Source organism: Anguilla rostrata, chromosome 12, assembly GCF_018555375.3.
Source record: "Anguilla rostrata isolate EN2019 chromosome 12, ASM1855537v3, whole genome shotgun sequence".
Classification (NCBI taxonomy): domain Eukaryota; kingdom Metazoa; phylum Chordata; class Actinopteri; order Anguilliformes; family Anguillidae; genus Anguilla; species Anguilla rostrata.
The window spans coordinates 21,039,283-21,063,833 of NC_057944.1; the positions used below are offsets into that span (position 1 = coordinate 21,039,283).

At 47.4% G+C, this 24,551-nt stretch overlaps 1 protein-coding gene across 4 annotated transcripts in view; it reads right to left on the reverse strand.

The window, feature by feature from the left end:
• Positions 1-9,614: 9,614 nt before the first annotated feature.
• The window catches only part of dync2h1 (dynein cytoplasmic 2 heavy chain 1), a 154,552-nt gene continuing 139,615 nt past the window's right edge, over positions 9,615-24,551 (reverse strand). For all 4 annotated transcript variants that reach the window (XM_064300939.1, XM_064300938.1, XM_064300940.1 and 1 more), the window contains 4 exons: positions 16,656-16,765; positions 16,109-16,190; positions 12,936-13,052; positions 9,615-10,065 (listed from right to left, as the gene is read on the reverse strand). In XM_064300939.1, coding sequence (XP_064157009.1) covers positions 9,907-10,065; positions 12,936-13,052; positions 16,109-16,190; positions 16,656-16,765 — 468 coding nt within the window. In that variant the 3' untranslated portion in view covers positions 9,615-9,906. The remainder of the gene's footprint in view (positions 10,066-12,935; positions 13,053-16,108; positions 16,191-16,655; positions 16,766-24,551) is intronic.

Sequence of the window (24,551 nt, forward strand, 5' to 3'; positions counted from 1 at the left end):
CAAAATGATACTAGTTTTAAAATAACAATTTAGACTGAATACAACTAAAAGTTGTGTATGTATGTGTATGTCATAACTACTGTCATGACAAGTGTCAAAACAAGGCTGCAATAATTTTTGAAGTTATGACATGCCATGATGCCGTACAAAGCACTTATTACATTGTCATGAAGGCATTATAAGCAGAGTGCCAAATAAGCAAGTACCAATATGTAAATAAAATATGAAAAAAGAGAACTCTTGTGACAAGGGTTGCTCTTGGAGGGTTCTGCTATGTTTCATACATGGTTTCCATGGAAACAACATGAAACAAGACCATGGCTTATTGTTGTAATTACAAAAAGAACACTTTGGATCCAGCCTAGCACACACAAGGCACCTGTTCATCAGCTATATTGTGTGTGCACTTACTGTACATACTAAGCGAGGTGTGAGAGGGTCACACGTGTGTGTTTGGAGTGTGAGAATGCGGTAAAGGTGTAGATATGGGGGTGAGTTTGTGAGGTATGTTTGTGAGCATCAAGCTGCCAGTGTCCACTGTTCCTGTAGATGATGGAACAGGAACACAAAGACAGAAACAATTTTGACAAGTAAGTGCTAAAGAGAAACTAGGCTCATGGTCCTACACAGAAGACATTTCAGCATTAAATAAACTCTTACAGTGTACGTATGGTCCCAATTGGACTTTAAAATGACTCAATTGGAGTCAGATTAAAAGTATATTTTACTATGTAACCAAGAACAACAGAGAGCAGGTTCTTTGAAAACACTTGTTGATAGCACAAATTGTTTAGCCCCTACCAGGAATAACTTCCCAGAAAACATGCAGACAGATGCAAAACCTACCAAGGGTGTTCTGGGAAAATGACTAAACAAATTCAGTGTTTTTTTTTTTCTTCCCCTCTGTCCTCTCACTCGCTTTCCTCCGTTCGATGGACAGGAAGGCCAGAAAAAAAGGAAACCAAAGTGAGAGCAGAATGCATCAGCTTGCAAAACAAAGTGTTTGCAAGTTAAAGAATAACTTAACAACATTACAGGAAGGAGCTGGCCAGGAAGCCACAGGAAACAGCAGTGTGTGGGTCTGGCTGAAGGAACATAGTGGACACTAATAAACATTTCTTATTAGAGGGACTGTTATTGTATGCATTCCTTAATTAATCGTCCAGTTAAGGCGTTCCAGTTAGTTGTAAAACAGTTGTATCAGTTGTAGTAATAGATTTTTTGGTTAAAAAAATCAGGGAAAGACTTTTGCTGAATATTTGGAGACACTCTCTGTTGTATTGGATTTTAATTGAAAGAATGCTAATGATAATGCAAATGCAGCTCTGCACTTCCATGAGTTCCATCAGCACCTCTTATGGATGTCCATTTACTTCCTGCATATCCCCATCTCCCTCGACAGATGTTCTACAAATTTGTTGGTGGTTGTGTATTTTTCTCTAAGGTTTATCTAACTTTATTGGTAAAACGAGTTAATTTGCATGTCTATTGGCCCACTGACTGCATCAAAGCATTTCTTGCAATATAACCAATCATCACTCTCTTTGACTCTGTGTTAATGTACTACCAACAGGGTTGGTCTTGTAAAGTCACCGACACAGACCCAAATTCCATTTATTTGTTGTATTTTCTCTGTCTGGCTGTACTTGGCATACATGAGCACTTTTGCATCAATACATTATATTCGAAACTATCTTGTTGGATACACTGGTAGCTGAATTCCTTCAATAAAGACGACTGGCAAAACCTGTGCTTATAAAGGCATTCCAATACACATGAAGCCTTTAGCTCAGCTTACTCTTCAAATGAATCCTTATGGGACAAAACAAACTTGCTTATTGGAATTCAGTTGCTTTTTCCAGAACCCAAAGAAAACACTCTTGTGGCTGCCTTATGCGATTTATTCTATATACCAGGAGAATTTGGTGGGTCACTTTTGAGGACCTAAAAAAAAAAAAAACATTTAGCTCAGAGGGCTCTAAAACTCTGCTCCAGACCCATCCTACTCTCTGAGTGTGAGTAGTGAAGGCCAGTTCAGAGAGGGAAACCTGTCCTATTTGATTGCGCTTCATTCTGCTTCAACGCAATGAATAACCCAACAGTGAAAGCGTTGGATCCGGTCCGGAAAAAAAACGAAACCCCATCATTTCTGAGATCTTGATATGCAAACGAGGCAGGTTCTGGCCGTAAGCTTTGATGAATGTGTCAAGGGGCCGTCAGACAAGGACGGCTTTGATGAAGTGCACAGGTTTCCGGCTCATTCCGTAGCTGCAGTACGATTTCCCATCTCCTGGTTGTCTCTGGACTGGCAAATCTCTCATCAGACAATGTTATAGCCTCTGCCCACTACCGCGCCCACCTCATTTCTCTGATTGAAGTAGAAACTTAAAAACAGCACCAACTCCTCACTCCCCTCCCAATGCTGCACAAGCAGACTGATGTGTTAAGATTCTGATGTGTTATGCTTACAGATTATCATCTGTTTACAGATTTCCATGTTTTCAATTAATGATAAAGTGACTATTTTGATGGAGAAAAATACAACTTCAAACGGAGCAACCTTGACATTCGCATCAATCCTTGAACTGAAAGAATGGAAGAGAATCAAGCTAAAAAAGCAGCATCATTCAGAAAGACCTCTTGCTATTGCCAAGGCCCAAGAGTACCATTGCTTATTTTTGAAGGCAAAGTGAATTGACATTGTGATCATGAATTATTCAAAGGATCAATCAGCCAAATCGTGTTTCAGGCCTGAAAATCTTTGAAACACCCCAACCTATGTACACTTAACATCAGTACCAATAACTAAGGAGACCACACCTCCTATTTGGCATTCAGTCTCTGGATGCCAAGCAGGCCCAAAGCCCCAGATAAACACAGATGATGCATGGTTTATTAAAGGGTAGGAGACAGTGCTGTAGTCGTAATTCAGTCGGGCTCTGTGTGATTTGCAGTTTCTTGGAAACCATAAAGTGCAGTGTAGTATGACATATCATCCTCCCTCCAGAGCAAATTAAGTGGCAAATGTTTGTATTCAAGCATTCAAGGGCAAGGGCATTCAGTGTAATAGGAAGGTGTGTAATATGAAAACAGAAGCACCGATAAGAAAAGCATTTTTGAGCTCAGCTTAAGTAGTAGTTTATCTTATTTTGCTTAACTCGTTTCATTAGCTGCAATGATTAAAGAAAACACACTCAGACAGAGCAGAGCGACACAGTTAAATGCTACTTGAATATGTAACAATAGAAAAGGGTTTGTGCTCATTAAGGTGGTCATTTACTAATGTAGTAATACTGTAGATGTCTAATAATGCCCCAACAGTAAGCAAATACATTCTAACTGCCCAGCGAATACAGTAAGATAATCAACCCAAGAAAGATTAAGGTTGATTTTGCGGGTCTGTTTAGGGTGGTTGGTTGTGCTGGAATTTGATAGGCATAGATATTCTATTGCTACTGAAACTGATGGCTACTTAAAACGTGACCACTGGCAATCAGAACAGTTGATGTGTTGTTGATCTGTATAGCCTACACATCTTATTACAGGGTTTGATGTTATGTAGTTAAATATGTTTACTCAATGACATGAACCCTAACCCTCATCTTAAAGATCTATGCCTAATCCTATAACATATGCTCCTCCTTCTGACATTTGTGGCCACTGATCCAGGTGTGTGATTGGAGAAGATGAATAGGGGAGGTGTAACTAGGTGCCAATCAAACTGAGACAACCTGTGAAGAGTGATGAATGGACCCAACCTCCCATGACAGCCATGAAGCGAGACACGGGCTGAGTTATATGCAGAGGTTACACAAGGCGTGAGAACACTGAGCCAATGTCTTCAGCTTCTCCCCTGACCCTTCAATGTAATTACTACCAACCTTCTGACACAGGCATGTACAAACTAAAAGATTGCTATGTCTTATCAGCTCACAACCTTCATGTCAGTTTCCTATTTTTAACCCACAAGATGTGGATGGGATGATATACTGTATATGGTACATCAAGATTTTGATCGATACACAGAATGGATTACTTACATGAGGACATGCTTTCCATGCTAACTTAGGTCCTGCCTAATGTAGCATTTTTTTAAAATTAAAAGCACAATCCATTATGGCTTGGAAACTCCACCCCTTTTGCTCAGGGTGATTACCATTCTCCAAGGAGGCTTGTCAAACAGAAACTATGTGATACTTTAAAAAAAGGAAAAATCCATCGAGCCTAAAAAAGCCTGCTCCATGTATCCTCACATGCAATAATAATAATAATAATAATAATAATACACTGGTGCTGATTATGGTGATAATAATAATATGAGATTGCTTCTCTCAAACTCTCTTCAGCCACCACTAATGTGTTGCACCCACCTTGGTGCATGGTTCTTTCCTCATCAGCAGGGCAGAAGGCTTACATTTTTTCTGATATTTTTCGGCTTTGCCCAGCTCTACTCTCAAAGCCTTGTGATCACCCCCTCATCCCCTTCTACATTTAATCAGAGCCAAGTTGTTAATCATCTCTGTGGGGCTACTCCAGAAGAGAGAGGACAGCAGCGCTGGAGAATGAAGAGCAATTTTCCAAGCAAATGCATTAATGCCTTGAGAAAGCTCTTCTAAATTGTTTCCTTATCACACGCACCCCACCTTCCTGGAAAAGTGGAAGCGAGAGACAGGACATCGATAACAGGCCAGGTAATGCATTCAGTAAACACCAGTTCACTTCTGAGGAATCGTAATCTGGAACCTCACCCTACTCCTCGGGCACCCACAGATGAACATTTTTCCAGTCTAAATTAAAACGCTCACGTCGTTTGATCAAAGGAAATTACAAAACACAAAGCAAGAGGTATCGCCACGTCGACCTTACGATGCAGGCTTTAATTAAAAAGCTGTGGTTCTTTCAGTTGACCAATTCTCTTCTCATTTCTCTGAAAAGAAAAACTGTTTGGGCTGTTCTCAAATGCACAGCTGGATTTTAAACATCACACAAATACTTATTCTTCAGGCTTTTGTAAGAATCAATTATTTTGCTGCAGGTACAGCCATTTTTCATCTGTTAACAGTGTGCAAACATACAAAAATGCTTCAGAATACATACAATGCCATGAAAAATGATTTACCCCCTACCTGATTTGCTCTATTATTGCAAATTTGCCACACTGAAAGGTTTAAGATCTTTAGAAAAAATGTAATATTAGACAAAGGGAACCTGAGTATACACAAAAAACACTTAGTGAATTATTTCATTTATTTAATGAAAAAAAGTTTTTAAACACCCATATTGCCCATGTGAAAAAGTAATTGCCCCTTAAAATTAATAAGAGGGTTGCACAATCTTTAGCAGCAATAACTGAAACTAAACACTTTATATAATTCGATATCAATCTTTCACATTGCTGTGGAGGAATTTGAGCTAAATCTTCTTTGCAGAACTGGTTTTCAGACAAATTGGAAGGTTTTCAAGAATGAACTGGGTATGCCACAGCATCTCTATTGGCCTCAAGTCAAGACATTGGCTAGTCCACTCCAAAAGTGTATTTTTGTTTTCTTTCAGCCGTTCAGATGTGGACTTTCTTTTGTGTTTTGGATCATTGTCCTGCTGCATAACCCAATTACGGTTCAGTTTCAGCTCACAGACAGATGACTGGATCTATCCTAAAGAAGATTCTCCTTAAAACTTTTTCTGGTACAGAGCAGAATTCATGGTTCTTTCAATAATGGCCAGCTGTCCAGGTCCCAAGGTAGCAAAGCATCCCCAGACCATTACACTACCACCACGTTTGACTGTTGGTATGATGTTCTCACTGTGAAATGCTGTATGCGCTTTACATCAGACATAATGGGACCTTTGTCGTCCAAAAAGTTCCACTTTTGAATCACCATAAAATTGTCCCAAAAGGCTTAGGGGTCCATCCATGTGATTTTTGCAAATGCGAGACAAGCATTTTAGTTTCTCTTGGTGAGCAATGGCTTCCGCCTTGGTACTCTCCCATAAGTCCTATTTTTGCCCAGTCTCTTTCTCATTGAGGTGTCATGAACATTGACCTTAGCTGAGGCTAGGATGTTCTTTTGTGGCTTTCTAGAGGAGTTGTTGCTGTGTCCTTGGAGAAATCTTGGCTGGTCATCCACTCTTGGGAAGATACACCACTATGCCAAGTGTTCTCCATTTGGAGATAATGGCTCTCAGTGCAGTTTGGTAGAGTCCCAGAGCCTTAGGAACGGCTTAGTAACACTTTCCAGGCTGATGTATTTAAACAACTTTTTCGCCCCCATCTCTTTTGGGATTTCCTTTGACTGTGTCATAGTGTACTTGTAGAAACTTGGTAAGGTTTAATGAGTGAGGTTTAAATTGAACAGGGCTGGCTGCAATCAAGCCTGGCAGTGTTCAATCAGATGAATCTAATCATCAATTAAATTTGGTTAATTGGTTGATTGAATAACTAAGGGGGCAATTACTTTTTTACATGGGTGTTATGGGTGTTTGATAGCTTTCAAATGAAACAATTTAAAAAATGTGTTTTGTGTTTACTCAATTCCCTTTGTCGAATAACACATTTTGTTTAAAAATCGCAAACCATTCAGTGTGACAAATATGCAATAATAGAGGAAATCAGGATGGGGCAAACACTTTTCATGGCACTTTAGCTCTCCCCGAAACGCAAAATTACTCCACAAAGCCATAGATGATGAAAGGCCATTTGGCTTGTATACTGCTGCAGACCAAGACAATAGAAAAGAGTAAAAACAATACCCCCCCCCCCCAAAAAAAAAAAAAAAAAGACAGAAAATGATTTTAAAAGTGCAAGGCTATATGTCTAGTCATAACTCACACTGAAAAGTGAAACAGGAAATTAAAAGAACATCCCAAAAGATCATATCTGGACAAACAACACCCTGTGCTTGCCATCACATCATTGTTGTTCCTTTAAAGCACTAACACAAAAGGGAATTCATATGTCTGTATTTTTTATGTCCTGACTCTTAAGCACAATTAAAATGGTAGTCAGCATGAGCTGTAATATTATTAACGGCCCACCCAGCTCTCCCTACAGCGGGCTTCTGTAGACTTGCAGTCTCCCGCACTTACTGGACTCCCAGATTCCAGTAAGCGGACACACATGACTGATGAGGCACATTCACTTAAAGGTCAGTTCTTGAAAGCTGAGAAAGACCATTGAAAGGTGCTAGAGTGACTAAAGACTGGACTGAGCTATAACTCTCCCAGCTGTAACTGAGACCAGCAGTCAAAGCTGGAAATCCTACCCACCGCATTCCTTTTTGGCCCTGAATTACAAGGCTCAGTGGGGTGAAGATGAAGATTCCCACGTGTAAATGTACTGTATTGAATTACAGTGTGTATAGAAAAATCTGACCCTGCCATTGACTCCATGACAATGAAACTCATCGCCCTTCACAGTGACCAAAGGTTTCTGTCCAAAGCACCGACTCTCCCTGATCAACATTCTCTGCAGTAGCCAGGCTACTGAGATGCACTCGGACGGGAACGGCTGTGTGCTGAGAAAGTGCTGAAAGTTCACACTCCACTTCAGTGATTACTTTGGTATTAATTACCCAGGAGTGCTTTCCCAGCACCTGAAGTTCAGCCCGCCTGTTCTGTTTCTGCTGTCGGTGAAAACAAACAGGCCACCGCGATCTCGCCGGCTATTTCTCGCTCTCTCCTCCTCTTTCCAATAAATTGTGTTCTGTTGAAATGTAATACCCTCTACCCCCCACACACTGTCCAATCTCGCCGACGCTCGGAGAGAACCAATGCTTTCCCCAAGCCCATCCATCAGCACTCCGTCCGGCTAATTACTCACAGTTCTCTTGTTCACACTTGGTTGGAGAGAGAGCCGACATTCTGAACAGCTCCTGGGCTCTCATACACACACACACACACACACACACACAGCAGAGACACAAGGAAAGGGAGGAGGGAGGGAGACCAAGAGAGGGTGAGACAGAGGGAGAGAGAAAGAGAGAGAGAGGGATAGAGTGAGGGAGAGAAATGGGGAAGGTGGGTCACAGGTGTTCTCATTCAATGTCTCCACAGACAGAACTCATCAGCTGTTCCCACTAGATGTAGAGAGAACTAACACAGTGATGGTCAGTAGGGTTTTCTGCAATAACTGCGCTCTCTCAATGTAATTCTCCCTGTTCCCATGTCCCAAATTGTGCTTTATTGTGTGCAATAATGTTCTTAATGCATAATGATGGGGACCAATAGAAACATCCCATCATCTTTTCAAAATGACCAATAAACAGTCAATATGAAAAACTCCTACAGATTTAAAATAAATTATCCTGGACTAACTGAATTCATAGATACAATAGTATATAGACAGACGGTTTATTAATGCACTTATTTTTATGCCTGGGGCTTGACTTTGTTTCTGTAGCATAATGCAGGTTGCTGCACAGGCAGTCCACATCTGACAGGGCTCCAGACTATGGCAGTGCCTTACATATTTACCATCGTAGCATTTAACATCACTTGGCCCACAAAATGTTTAGTGTGCACAAAAGATGTACAACACGGCTATGAGGAGCAAGCTTTCATACGCGAGAGAGACATGTACATATGACTGAACAAATCACCCCCCAACATTTCTGTAATGTTCCAGCACCACTCAGGAAACGGAACATTTTGTATCATGAGGACTTCCTGCCAGGTGATCTCTCCAGAGCAGTACGGCTCTTTTGGCAATAACAACAACAACGATGATGATGATGATAAATACGATGACACAGAAGAAGATGCCACTTCCCTTGGGAACCACCGGATCATCACTGCCCTCCAAACCGGAGTGTCCTTCAGGCCGTAAGCATGGCTCTGGTGTGGCACACAGTACGCCTGTAAGCGGTGTGCGTGTGCATGCGTGTACATGCGTGTGCGTGTGTATGCATGTGCGTGTGCATGCGTGTATGTGTGTGCGTGTGCATGCGTGTATGCGTGTGCATGCGTGTATGTGTGTGCGTGTGCACGCGTGTATGTGTGTGCGTGTGCATGCGTGTATGTGTGTGCGTGTGCATGCGTGTATGCGTATGCGTGTACATGCGTGTGTGTGCGTGTGCGTGCGTGTGCATGCGTGTATGTGTGCGTGTGCATGCGTGTATGTGTGTGCGTGTACATGCGTGTATGTGTGTGCGTGTGCATGCGTGTATGTGTGTGCGTGTACATGCGTGTATGTGTGTGCGTGTGCATGCGTGTGTGTGTGTGCGTGTGCATGCGTGATGTGCATGTGTGTGTGTGTGTGCGTGTGCATGCGTGTATGTGTGTGCGTGTGCATGCGTGTATGTGTGTGCGTACAGCGCGGTACGTGCAGTGCTACTGATGATACTGAACCCCGGAGACAGACGGCAGCCCCAGACCCAGAGACCCCAGCGTGGAGGCGCGTGGACAGACTGCGGCAGATCAGCCGTTGGCTGCGCAGGCTTGCCTCCATAAACACCCCCTGATGGAAGGGACAGGGACGGCGTGCGGGGCGGCGATGACACTCACAGCCTGTTTTCAGCTCTGAGTCCCACAGCGCAAATAAATTACAACCCCCCCAATCTGCATTCCCTGCAGCTCCCACATGCAGCATCCCGGAATGAAATACACTTCTGCTTCATTCTGTCATATTTATTACTGTGGAAAATATACACTAACACTTCCATCTGCTTAACTCCAAAATATACATACACACATAGGCTTCTACTCACATCATCTGTATGGAACTCGTCAATTACAATCGATCGATGGATTACAACTGAATTAATCAATTACGATGGCTGAGCTATAGATTTGTTCAAAGGGATATATAAATATATATTGAATTACAGCTATATAACAATAATGCTAATATGAATTTATAAAAATGTAGGAAATGGCCGCTGGGCTCCCCTCTCAGAAGCACGGCGGGCCTCACTGCTGTTTGAGGAAGAGGGCGGCTCCGCACTGGATCCACTGGTCGGGGCTCCCCCCGCAGGGCACGTCAATGTTGGTGACCACGCGCACGCGCTCAGCGCTGGTGTACACGGGCAGGGAGATGCACTCCTCCGGAGGGTAGCAGCCGCTGGAGCTCTGTTTCACACCGCAACACACAACACAGAGAAGAGCAGGATGGCAACGCGCACAACCGCTACGCTGAGCTCTAAACGAGCGGCAGCGAAGATAGAAGGAAAGAGAAAATGCACATTACTATCCCAAAAAAGAAATGAAAGGAAATTTAGTCATGTCAGAAAAGAGAAATACTGTAATGAGAGTAACAGTGAGCTAACATGGTACAGGGTATGGAAAACTCCACACCAAGAGTATATGAAGAAACTGTGTCTCCTGACAGAAGTTAGGAAAAAAGTGGTTGTTGCTGACTGGAACTATCAAGGTTGGTAGAGCGGATGGGGACGGTTCTGGGATACAGCTTGACTGCACCATGCCCTGGCTGTTCCAGTGAAACCCGTTCCATTGAGAAACATATGGAACTGATAAGGTGAGACATTATACAATATACAGGTTACTATGGATACGAGCACTTGCCCAGAATACTAATGGTTGATGAATAGATTAATTTTGTTACTTATTTATACTCTTGGCAGGTTACTATGGATACGAGAACCTGCCAAGAGTATAAATAGTTATGAAAAATTAATTGAATAATCACCTGGCAGGAGAACAGCTGGTGTGAAACAGCTCAGTCGGATCGTTAGAAGAGCGGTTTATCTAACGCATCAAAGCAGAGTGGCAGTGCGGCCTGGTTTCCTGCGTCCTGCCGAATGCGTGAAGATTAGGGACAGTCTCCGTTTGCTCACTGGCCCGGGTGTGGCTACGGGCCCGGGGTACCCGCGCTCACCCTCACAGGCAGGAGGGCTCACTGAACGCGCTACAGCAAACAGCCTGAGGAGCAGAGGCACCTCCCACATCAGAGCCAGAGTGAGCGTGCCTCTGCCAAGGCTCAGTGAGCATATCCAGGGCTCGCAGAGAGGAGTACCTGCGTGGAGGAGCAGAGGCACCTCCCACATCAGAGCCAGAGTGAGCGTGCCTCTGCCAAGGCTCAGTGAGCATATCCAGGGCTCGCAGAGAGGAGTACCTGCGTGGAGGAGCTGCTGAACTATGCACAGCTTCACTCTAGAAAAAAAAACATCTGGAAAGCGTAGGAACTGAGGGAAGGAATGGATACCGATCAGAGAGAGAGAGGTGAGGGGAAACTCTGTTTTCTCCCAAACTCGTTCCTGAACTGTGGTTGTTTTCCCCCCTCCCGTAAAGATCTGTTTTTCTGTCAGTGGGACAAAAGGCAGGACCGCGATCCTCTTCCCAGGCCTTATTTACGCTTTCCTCCCGCGGTCTGGGGGTGGCCTGCCCCAGCGGTCCCCTGCGCGGTCGGGGGACGGGAGCCATGCCGCGAGGGCCTCCCCGCGTCCCTGGGACCGCCGGAAAAGTAAAACAGGAAAAAAACGAGAAGAATGCAGGCTCGCTTTGAGCCAAGAACCTGACAGGAACCCCCCACTTGAAAAACAGGAGACGAGGAGACGAGCGAACAATGGGGAACTGGCCGTCCCGTCCCCCACTGGCCACTCACAGGGGCCAGCAGCCTGCCCTCTGACCCCACGAACCTGACCCTCCCGTCAGACCACACAAACAACACGCCGGCCTGCTGCAGGTGATGTCACAAGGGGGGGTGATGGACACGTGGACACAGCGTGCCACTCTACAGGAGCCAGAGCTCATTGGCTCTTTGTCACTGAAGAGTGGAGGAAGTGTGGCTGCACCTCCAGCCTGACATTTAGCAAAAGCTACAAAAATCAGGAACAAACACAGCACATCTGGCAGAAACTATACAAAAATAGTACAAACTAAATAAATAAATCCTTCGTTCTGAACTTCCATATTGATATTAACAGTGTGTCCTTAAAACTACTGCTGAACTGGAAGAAAATAACGTGGTCCATCTCATTATGTTACCTTACATATGGTCTATCTCAGGGTCAAGGAAATCTGACTTTCTCCTTTTTAAGTTAATGATATCACCATTTAATGAGTCATCACAGCCCAGGTAATACTGACAGAGCTATAATAGCCCTAATACCTGACTGTGCCTCCTCTTTAAAAAATGACCTGCTATCATCATTCATCTGGACGTATGTGCTGGATGAAAGAACCTGATCAAAGAGCATTAAGCATGCCCAGTTTGAATGGAGAGGAGACAGTGTGTCAGGTAGATAAGGTTCTATTGATACCGGTAAGGTCAGACACTTGTGTGTGTGTGTGTGTGCGCGCGCGTATGCGTGTGCGTGAGTGTGTGTGCATCGTGCAATGCGTGTGCTGTGGGTGTGTACGTGGAAGCGTGCGAGAGATGTGAGCATGTGTGTGTGTGGAAGGCGTGTGAGAGTGTGAATGTGAGCGCGTGTGAGTGTGTGTGTGTGAATGTGAGTGTGTGTGTGAGTGTGTGTCTGAATGTGAGTGTGTGTGTGAGTGTGTGTGTGAATGTGAGCGCGTGTGAGTGTGTGTGTGAATGTGAGCGCGTGTGAGTGTGAGCGTGTGAGTGTGAGTGAGTGTGTGTGAATGTGAGTGCGTGTGTATGTGAGTGTGAATGTGAGTGAGTGTGTGTGTGTGAGTGTGAATGTGAGCGCGTGTGAGTGTGTGTGTGTGTGTGAATGTGAGCGTGCGTGTGTGTGAGTGTGCGTGTGAGTGTGTGTGAGTGTGGTGTGAGGCTAGTGTGAATGTGAGTGTGCTGTGTGTGAGCGTGAATGTGAGCGGTGTGAGCGGTGTGGGTGATGTGTGCGTGTGTGAGTGTGTGTGAGTGTGAGAGCGTGTGAGTGTGTGTGTGTGTGTGAGTGAGTGTGAGTGCGTGTGAGTGTGTGTGAGTGTGCGTGTGAGTGTGTGTGAGTGTGCATGTGAGCGCGTGCTCCAGGAGGACAGACAGAACGCAGGCAGAGAGGAGGCAGGCAGCCGGGTACCTGCGGAATCCAGGCGATGTGGCAGGGAGGCACGGCCGACACGCTGGGGGAGTCGTGCTGGTTCTCAGACAGGTGCTTTCCATCAAAACTGCACCCTTCCAGCTTCAGGCCTCCGATCTGCCACACAGGGGGGCATCAAATATTTACACCTCCCGCCTGGCGCTAAATGTCACAGTGTACGCTAACGAGCTGCTGCCCTGCCTGGAGAAGGGCGCCCCCTGTAGGCCCGGTGCCCAGGGACCGTAGGGGCAGGGCAAACTCCACCAGCGACACGGAAACTCACAGCAAGCAGCACCTTATTTTCACCTTTAAAGAAGGAACACGATCCACATCTCTGCATGGCATTTACAGCACCTATCTTGACACTTTTTTTTTTTTTTTGGAATAAAAAGGTCGTACAGCTTGAGAACCTGAGTAACCCGCGATGATCACTCTGCACAAACACTGCCCTCTTTCAGCCTAGCTGCAGTTACTGTGTAGGAATCATGGCAGTCCAGACTGAATTTTTTTCTCCACGCAACACAATCAGTAACTACACTCTGCAGTCTGATTGGTAGCTGACACACATAAGTGAGGACTGTGGAACAGCGCGCAGTCTCACGGTGTCTGCCCACGATCAGCAGAGCGCACACGCTTTCACGCCCGTCTGTTCTGCGGTGAAACCCCCCCCCCCATGGTCCTCTCCGTCCGCAGCGGTGCGCGGGGAGCCGGGGAGCGAGGAGAGCACGGGCGAACGGCGCGCGAGATTCAATTAGCGACCCGAGCGCAGGTGTGCGGGCCGCACCGCCGGCGGGAACAATGCGTCTCAGCGACAGGCGGGGATATGAAACAATGCGCAATCACCCAATGCGGGGGAGACCAATCCTGCTTTCCTGTCCGCGGGCGGGAGACGCGCGATAAGCAGCAGCCGCTAACGCCGCCGTTATCTCAAACGCAGAGCAGCTCTCCTGATTGTGTTCCTGCGCAGCGCATGCGCTGAAATCATAGAAAAACCCGGCCCTTCTTAATGACGGGAGTGGTTCTGTCACCCTGGAAAGAGCATGCTGCCGGGAATGCAGCTGGCCTTCCCCTGCACTTTCGCTCGCCGTTTCCGTGGAGAGGGAGAGCAACGAGAGCGGAGCCAGGGACGGAACATATTCTTCTGCTCCCACTTCCTCTCCAGACGGCTAAGGCTAATTTGTGCTTTTAAAAAGTGTTGCTTGCCGAAAACGGAGGCGTCACACGATGTTACCATTTATACTTCGGCGAAGGCCAGCAGTCTCTATGGTAACGAGACGGCAAACTCCTGACCACTTGTTTACCGATTGTAAACTTTCCGATCACAACACTCAGCGAAGTATGATGCGGCAAAGCGTCCGCAACGTAACAAAGTTGTAGCGGTGTTGTGTGACACTTGGAAATACGTCGGTCTTGTCGAGCAACACTAGTGAAAGTGTTGTGCGACAAACTCTACAGCAGGCTTACAGCAGAGCCCTAAGGCCGGGCCCTGAGGAACGTCAGCGGTGTTTCCTGCCGTCCTTGCGGGTTGTTTTCCGCTGCGCAGGGCTGCATGCTGGGAGCACTGCTGTGTGCTGTCTGTGGGACTCCTGCAGGCACACTCCACCCCTGAATGCCACCCGGCGGCAGCACAACAGCCCCTCACTCTGCCCCTGCACGCCGGCTGCTAATGCAGGACTGCCGGGAATCTCAAGTGCCCGTGAATTTCTGCGTATTTTATCTGTGAATTTATATTACGTGTGAATTTATGTGCATATTATGTGTGAATTTATGTGCATGTCATTAAGAATCCGGCCTGAAGGCTTGTTTGACAACTAATGAAACATGGAGACCGTTTCATTGACTGGGTGACAGCTTTTGTCTTTAAACATTACTGTTGCCATTTTCTTTTTTTTTTCCTAAATAGCAAGCTCAAAAATCATATGCTAAATAGGATTAAATGTTCTCATTTGAGGACAGCATTGGTTTACAATTAGGCACTTGCTCAGCTACACTGATATTTAAATCAATGACCATTCCCTGACCGCACACGCAATACCCCGGTTGGAATTAAACAGCAGGAAGTGCTTGTGTAACATCTCCCCACTTGCAAACCAGGCAGCACACCGGCAGATTATTTACACACCGCCTCCTATCAGAACCACGCGGGATCTCTCTAAACTGTCCGACGGCTGCAGAAGCGTCACTTACTGCGGCGTTAGCAGTCGCTCAGCCTCACAGCAGCTGCTCAAACCCACTTGGTCTGCCTTTCCCTCCCCCGAAAAACACGACACAACAGACCGCAAACACTTCCTGTCTGCAGTCACCATTTAAGGGAAGTGTGAGCAGGCCGAAGCCCCCACATTCCTCACTCCAGGTCACATATATAAACGGATAAATAAATGAAAAAACTGGCTACTTTCAGCCCGATTTGGAATGAAACGGAAGGCTGATATAAACCTGGGGGGTAATGTAAACCCAGCAGACTCGGCAGCCATGTTGGGGTGCAGCTGGACCTGGCCCGGCATAAACACGGCCAGAGCGGCTCCTCGCTGGAGGAGGAGAAAAAACGACGGCAGCCGAGGATAAGAGTCAGAGCAGCGCCCGGAGGAACGGGGCCAACTTCGCTCCCCTGAGAAACGCTGGGAAATCTCCACAATCGATGAGAAGGAGCCGGACGGAAAGGAAAGGAATGCAGTGGAGATGAAAGGCTGATTAAACAGCCTGAGTCTGACAGGTGGGACAATGACAGGGGAGCCCGTGAGATCACTGGGGCGGACTGCTGTATAAATACCTCTGTAAATTCCCCTCCGCTACGGGAAACTCACAGGATAGAGTCACGGGGCGGGAGTCCCCCTTCCTTTCCATTAGCCGCCGCGGTTTGGTGCCGGACACTTGCGGCTGGTCCAGACGAAAGGGGCGGGGCTACGGGAGAAAATCGCCCCGCTTGAGTCTCCCCCAGCCCCGCCCCTTTCCCGCACGCAGAGAGATGGAGCGATAACCCAGAACAATGGGGCAGACTCTCTACCAGTGACGTGGGCCTGGGTAAACCCCGCTCTCGGCCTGGCGCCTGGTCACAGGGGGGTGGAGGATTTAGGGCTGCTGTCCTAAATCATGGAGGACAGGCTCTGTGGTCGTCCCATAAGGGGAGCGGCGTTCCCCGCGTCCGGCAGGCTCGCTGCTGCCCAGCCTCGTACCTTCACTTGGAGCTTGGCCTCCGGAATTCTGCTCTTCCAGGACGCCACAAACTTCAGACTGTCCATCGAGCAGCCCATCGTCCTGGAAACAAGGAAGAGTTTGCTGGAAATCCACACTTGAGCACACACACAATATTTATATGCTGACATCATCTCTCAAATGTACTTGTAGATGTACTGTACAGCCAGGTGATATACAACTTGCTACTAGAGGTAGACAATCCAGGTTCTGAAAGTAAAAATCCTCCCAAGTTTTGTTCCAATCACCTGGATTTGCTAATGCAATTAACACAATTCTTCAGCCAGGAGGAGGAACTAATCTGTGAAATCAGCTGGCTGAGTTCAGGGGTGGAAGAAACACATGGCAGGACCTTTATTTTCTGACCCCTGGACTTTCCACCTCTGCTAGCAACCAATTTTATCCTTTATAAGGATGTATAATAATGGGAAGTCTCATTAGATTAGGAAAGGGAGGGTAGTTAGCTGAAGCACAGAAATGCAGGAGAGCGTGTTGTGACAGTGGCAGGCAGATCTCTCTGGGGCTCACCTGGCAGTCTCCTGTCTGAGCGCATTGAGGAAAGTGTCTGGATGGAAGAGTTCAGACAGGTCCAGAGTGTCCGACAGCAAGCTCTGTCTCTCCGCCCTCTCCACCCAGCTCTGCACAACACAGCACAGCATGCTGAACTGAGCACGAAAACACACCATGAACACGCACGTGCATGCACACGCACACACACACACACACACACGCAAACACACATGCATATGTACACACAAGACTCCACACATGTACACTACAAACACACAGACCACACAAACACGACACACACACACAGACCACAAGACCACACACACACAACACACACAGGCACACATCAAACACACAGACTTTCACACACACACACACACACGCAAACACACATGCATATGTACACACAGAGACTCACACACATGTACATGCACACTCACAAAGACACAGACTCTCTCACACAAACACGTACACACACACACGCAAACACACATGCATATGTACACACAGAGACTCACACACATGTACATGCACACTCACAAAGACACAGACTCTCTCACACAGACACGTACACACACACAGCAAACACCTGCATATGTACACAGAGACTCACACTTTTGATCTGAAGATCAGAGCGATCACAGACAGCCCCAGGCCATCAGTCAGCCAGTGTGTCTGGCAGATCCTCAGCTTCAGCGCATACCTCCACGTAATTAAACACTTTCATCAGCTCACTGTTTGCAGGGGCTGCAGGAGCAGAGGCGTTTATTTGTGCTGTCCTGTGTTGGTTGATGTCTGAGTGCATTAAAGAGTACTGTGCTGAAGAGAGAGAGAGTGTGTGTGTGTGCGTGCGTGTGTGTGTGTGTGTGTGTGTGTGTGTGCACGTGTGTATGTCAGTGTGTCTCTGATTTTCCCCTGTGCCCCAGATTAAGTGCACACAGCACAGATAGGGCTGCAGGCTGAGGACAGGCCTGGACATGTGCCAGCTCCTAAACACCCCTCTCCACCATCCCACCCCCTCAACATATCTGCAGACAATCAACCCAATCACGACCGCTACTACCGCCAACGCCTTCAATGCAGGGTGGCCTGCGGACATCCCAGTGATCCAAGGCGTCACGTTTCACCCAGAGTTCCTCCGCGGTACACCGGCAGAAGGGCTGCAGGCAAGGTAAAGCCATGCAGTAGGCGCGTGACGGACAGGCTGGGGGAGGAGCTCCGTAAGGGAACTGACTGTCCCTGGCTGCTGTCCAGCCAGCGCGATGACCGCAGAAGACAGGACAGGCACTCAGAGCCCTGAATATGATCAGTGAAGGTACCAGCGAGTCAACCTGAACAATCAGGTGAAAGGGAAAATCAACCGAGTAGAATCAGAGTGAAGGAGCAGAGTCAGAACCCGATATGGTAATGTAAATGGACTGCATTATATAGCTTACAAGCGTTAAATGTGTACATCCCAGAGCAGTTAGGGTTAGGTGTCTGCTAAGGACACTCGACACGCAGGCGGTTGACGCAATCGACGCAGACATCGATCTACTCCTGAGCTATGTCGCCCTACGAATGTCGAATACGAATCAGAGTGAAAGGGATCAAGAGTCAGAACCCTGAGTATGAATCAGAGTGAAAGGGATTGGCAGAATCAGAACCCTGAATATGAATCAGAGTGAAAGGGATTGGCAGAGTCAGAACCCTGAGTATGAATCAGAGTGAAAGGGATTGGCAGAATCAGAACCCTGAATATGAATCAGAGTGAAAGGGATTGGCAGAGTCAGAACCCTGAGTATGAATCAGAGTGAAAGGGATTGGCAGAATCAGAACCCTGAATATGAATCAGAGTGAAAGGGATTGGCAGAGTCAGAACCCTGAGTATGAATCAGAGTGAAAGGTATTAGGAGAGTCAGATGGTCAGATACAGAGCCAGGGCTGGGGTCAGCAGTAAAGAGTAAGGGGCAAAATCTGAATGAAAAATTAGTGTCAGAATCAGGCATAGAGATAATCAGATAAAACATCCCATTCAGAGAAAATCACAGTCAGAAACGTTCAGAACAGAGTTTCGCATCGCGCTGCATCCCCTCGTCTCCCAGGACGACGAGGATCGACCAATCATCCCGCAGAGACAGAATCTGTCACTTTCCATTCAGGAACACCTCTTTGTCACTGTCATCATCGCCAAGCCCCAATCTGTCTTTCTGCCAACTGCACCTGCTCAGAAAGCTGAAAGAGCAATCAAGCCTTAACGGCCTTCATGTGACATCAGAGAGCCGACCTCCGACCTCCATTATTCAGCCCGTGTAACGCCGGCAATGCAAACATATGCAGGAGCAGCTACCCGAGGCCATGCAGGGGGTAAGGACATGCAGGAATTTAAACAGCGCAGAAGGATCGAGGGTCTGGAGGAGGGGTAGGGGCGGAGTAGGGTCCTAACCGCGGACCGGAGAGACGGTGGCGTCCCATTTCTCACCCCCGGGTTCCGGATAGGGAAGGTCGCGGGGTGGCGGGGCGGCCGCCCGCTGTGAAATCATTCCGACAGCCGGGCTAATAAATGCGCACGGCGGCTCCATTAAAAAGAGCGCAGGGTCTCCTAATAAGCAGAATTAGGGCGGCTTATTCCTGCCACGCCTGCCCTTGGAGCGGAGCGCGGGCGATTAGTCACAGCAGGGTGACAGACACGGCTCTGCCGATTGGTCTGCTTGGTGGACGTAGGCAGACACGGCTCTGCTGATTGGTCTGCTTGGTGGACGCGCGCAGACACGGCTCTGCTGATTGGCCTGCTGCGTGGACGTAGGCAGACACGGCTCTGCTGATTGGTCTGCTGAGTCGACGTAGGCAAACATGGCTCTGCTTATTGGTTTGCTTGTTGGACGTGTGCAGACATGGCTCTGCTGATTGGTCTGCTTGGTGGACGTGCGTAGACATGGCCCTGCTGATTGGTCGGCTCAGCGTACATGTGCAGACACTTCCTGCCCCCTCGGCTGCTTTGGCAAAAGTAGCAGCTGGATGGTGAAAGGTGGGTAGAAGAGAGGTTTGTTTTCAATGGCTGCTTTTCAATGTTGTTGCTGATGAGGCAAATGGACAGGGGCAGAACTAATGCAGAGCCTAAGCAGAAGACTTGCCTCAATTATGGGCTCATTCACTTACTGAGCTGGGCTGTTACCAGGTATGCCATCAACCCAGAAACCAATTCAGCAACTATGCACTCTCATCGGTAACTCCAAATAGGCCCGATTCAGAAATTGGGTCAGTAATCTATTGTTTTTATTTGGGTGCGAAACAGAGCTTGCCTCTCTCGTCATAATGAATCCCTCCTTCCGCACTAACAGAGTGGACGAGTCAATCTCAGCCAGGGTAATTTGATGTCTCTAAGTGTAATTCGTAGAGTGAAACCACATTAGACCCCAGATAGATTTGTGAGTTTTCCCATTTCAGAAAATCCGATCCTTTTAAATCCCGGGTGTGCGTGGGCTGGAGAGGGGGTTTGGACTCGCACCCTCCCGAGATGCGGAAGGGTTTGGAGGAGCCAGTGATGCGGGCCCCACGCTGCTGACCGGCTCTCCGCTGATAAGGCCCTGCGGAGAAAGTACGGAACGGGAGCTACGTCTCTGGAAGCGGGTTATGTCCCGGAGAGACGGTTCATCCTTAAAGGCCCCGGCGGCTCGGTGGCGGTCTGGGCACCTGCCTCGCGCGGCGGCACGCTACTCATCTACCCTCCAGCTCCGGAAGAAAGAGGACATTAGCCTGGCACCATCCCACAGATGTTCATTAGGCTGCGTATGCATAGCCAAACTGAACACTGGAATGGGATTTCTGGAAAACCTTGAGAGAGCAAAACTGCTGCAAACTCAGATTTAGCAGCCATGCAAACCTGTAACATCAAGCGACCTTATGGTAACTCAGATAAGACAATCAGGCTGTTACTGAAAAGCAGAACTGATAATGGGGGGGTTTCCATCGGGCCCACGCAGAAAACCAAGTTCAGCAAGAGGGCACTGTGTGGTAGGAGGTGGTGTCTTTAAAATGAGACATTAAGCCATGGACATTAAAGATTGTTTAGTACTCTAATTCTTGCCAAATTCCCAGCCCTCTCAAACCCTCCCCCCTTCAGCTGAGGGATGGTCAGTGCTCAGGCACATCAGGCACAACAGCTTCAGGAGGCTCTATAAATGAGTGGTGGTGGACCAAAGTCAGCCTCCAATCACTGCAAAGAACTATCAGAGCCATGAGAGGTGAACCCAAGGATAAATCTTACAGAGTCTATTGGTAATTGTTCGATGCTAATGTTGCATTTACTCGATCAGTCTTTTCTGAGCTGAAAGTTGGCACAGGCTCGATAGCTAGCAGTACACATCAAGAAGGACGGATCCGGAGAGTGCAAACGAGCAAATCGGAAATGCTGGCTCTGAGATAGCCATAAAGAAAGCTGCATCCCAAAAAGTGTCAGCCTTTTCCACCAGCAAATGAAAGCCTACATGAAACTTTATTGCAAAAGTTCAGAGTTGCATGTAGGAATATAACCCGTGAGTAAATTTGGATTTATTTCTGTCTGCAGATTTGGTATAGCTACGTTTCTATAACAAGCTTAATAAACTCCTTCTCAAGAGCAGCCAAGGCATGCAAAATGTTGTCCCTGTTGGTATTAGAAGTGACACGCTTCCCAAGAGATCCAAAACGAATACGCAAATAGAAAACCACTAGCTACTGCCTGGAAATCCACTGCTCCTGCTGAGCACCTCGGTTTGATGAGAAATGTAATGGGCTCTGTTGGGTGAGCCAATGAAGGCCTTAAATGGTCCGCAGCCCTTCTTATTAACCATCAGAACAAACATCCCCTTCATAGGGACAGGTGTCCGAGACGCCCCGGGGTGGCAGCGCTCCAGAACAAAGAACTCCGTCTTGGCTGGAGGCCCAGTTGCCGCGGGAGACGGCACCCGGGCGGACGGTAAGAGCCTGATTCAGGCTGTCCTGAATGACAAGGCCACCGCAGTCCGGCACAGGGAGACGGCCGAGATTAATCAATCAGATGTGATTGAGCTTCACACTGAATACTGATTTGGATATGACATGACTAGACAGTTAAAATAAAGATATGATGAACTTCCAGCCCCTGAAGGGAAATTTGACTTGGACAAAGGCAACCGGTGTGTTTGAAAAAGGTTTCATTTTTTATATGAATCACTATACACAGTGAGCTCCATAACGTTTGGGACAAAGACATTCCTTTGCTCAGTACTCAACAATTTTAAATTTGCAATCAAACAATGCACATGTGGGATTAAGCGGGATTTCAATGGGGGGCACTTTTTATACATAGTCCCCCATTTTAGGGCACCATAATGTTTGGGACAAATGGCTTGACAGGTGTTTCAGCATAGTCAGGTGTGTTCAATAGCTTCTTTAGTGCAGGAAAAAACCAAACAGTCAGGTTTGGGCTATGTCTATTTTTTTGTTTCTTATTTTTCACATTTAGCAGCCTCCTAATGGTTTCCTTGACTTTAACTGGCACAGCTCCGGTCCTTATGCTTACAAATGCACATAACAGACTCCAAAGGTATTCAAAAGTCTAGAATCAAGACTAGATACTGAAAGCGGTCTTATACCTGCACTAAGGAAGCAATTGGACACACCAGACTAATCAGCTAGACTTGAAGCCATTTGTCCCAAACATGATGGTGCCCTGAAATGGGGCTATGTATAAAAGGTGCTGTAATTTCTACATACAGAAACCAAAATGCATAAAAAATACCCTTTTATAAAAATTGAGAATCTGCACTTTACCCACATGTAAATCATTTGGTCACAAATCTAAAATTGTGAAGTACAGAGCCAAATCAAGAACATGTGTTAGGCCCAGACATTATGGAGGGCAGTGTATATATACAGCTATTTTTTAGACAATGCGATTCCCTCTGTAGCCCTTTCCCCTTGGCACCAGACGGAGAAATGCGCAATGACAGAGCAAAGCGAAAAGGCGGCAGCTGGTAGCGGTAAGCGGATTAGGAGCGTGACGGCCTCGTCTCTTTCACGGGAAGCATTAAATGCATCAGCGGGGCCCAGTGTACACACACCTGTGTGAACGCGTTCCTGTCACAAATGTTCTTTCCCAACAGGCCCTGCAGGAACGCCCGCTGACCGCCCGGTTCCACCGGAGCGAGGAGAGGAAATTTCTCCGGCCGTCCCTGCGATGGGAGCGGCGCGGACGAGGTCGGGAGGCATTTTCCCTCGCTTCCTGTCGCGCCCTGAACGCAGGAAACGGAGCGGCGCACCTCAGGAACAAAGGGAAAAGACCCGCTCAAGTCACTCCTTAAATAACGAGGACAGCTGAGCAGACGCGTTGCCGGCCGTGAGCAGGGTGACGCCCTGGTGGCATCGCGTGCTGCTCTCAGCCGGCGCACAGGACAGACGAGGATAAAGAGCGACGGTGACCTGGCTCGACCGCGCCCGGACCGCGCCCGGACCGCGCCCGCACGCCCCCTCGCCCCAGGGCTGGCGGGGTCCCGTTCTGGAGGTGCCCTTAACACACGGTTTTCGCGGTCCTGGGAAATGAAGGGGGCCGGTGTTTAAATCGATGTTGGGTGCCGTGCACGTGCACCAGCAGCTCGAGCGCGTGTAATCTGGAGTTCACATCAGAGGACGTCCGTTCACGAGCGCGCGGTCCTCACGTCCGCGAAGAACGCCGCGACCTTGGGGTTGCAATCGCTCGGCCCCCGCACCCTCCCCTTCCCCACAGCCAATGGCTTCACTGATTAAATAAGAGGGTAATTATCCAGGAACGGGAGAGTCTGATACGGCCAGGCACACACGCGGGTCTGTGTGCGGAGTCCTTCATTGCCCTTAATTGTTCATTATTACGATTATGATTAAAAAGGAATTTCACACTCACTACAATAAATTTAAAGGGTGTTTCTTCAGAAATAAGACGCAGTACAATTTCCAAGACTGATCTGCACGGTATGCAATGTGTGATCCCGAAGAAAGAACTTAATATATTTAACTTTCACAAGGTTATTAATTCATGAGCGTTTGTATCTCAAAAAGCTCTGTAATCTGACTGTCAAGTAAATATTTTGCGTTATAAACACGTTCGCTGCAATCAACGCTGGGTCATTTGGCATGTGTTTCCCGATTCCAGGAATGAAAGCGTTGTTTTCTCTCTGGTAAAAAGTAATAATAAAGGGATAGATGGCTTGTTTATGGTTTTGGGGAGAGCTGAAGTGATTGTGCGTCCCTGTGGTGATGTTGCGATGAGCGGTACACAGAAATGAATAATTCACAGCAGACCATCAGAGACGCTTAATATTCAGCCAGCGGCACTTCACTCAAGGTCGGCCTGTTCATTCAACCCGGTTCTTATCCGCTTAATTATTTTTATATTTTTTTATCCGATGCATCTTTCGGATTTTTATTAGGACTATTACCTGCTTTTGTAAAACGCTTATGAAAGCTTTAATGGATGGTACTAATTATAGAAGTCTTTTCTCGATACTGGGAATAAAACACGGATACAGAGATTTTGACAAGGGCTGTGAAAGAGAACTGTAGAAGGGACTGCAGAATCGACCGGTCCTCCTCCAATGCTGAACAGATCCACGAGGAGGACCAGGCCCCTCAGCCCTCCACAGCCGGCTGCAGCAGCCCGTCGCTATGAGAGGAGGCGAGCGTTATCAAACGGAGAGAACGAGCGCTCCTACCTCCATACACCTCCCCATGAGATAATTTTATGCACCTCCTCACACACACACTTCCTCACACACCAACTTTCAAGCATAACCTGAAAGATATGTCCAGTGTATGTTTCAGCTAGTAGTGTTTGGTGCGCAATTTAGCTGGATGTGTGGGAAGTGTGTTAGCCAGAGGTGTGTGATGTGTGCTAGCTGCAGGTGTGTGATGCGTGTTAGCTGCAGGTGTGTGATGCGTGCT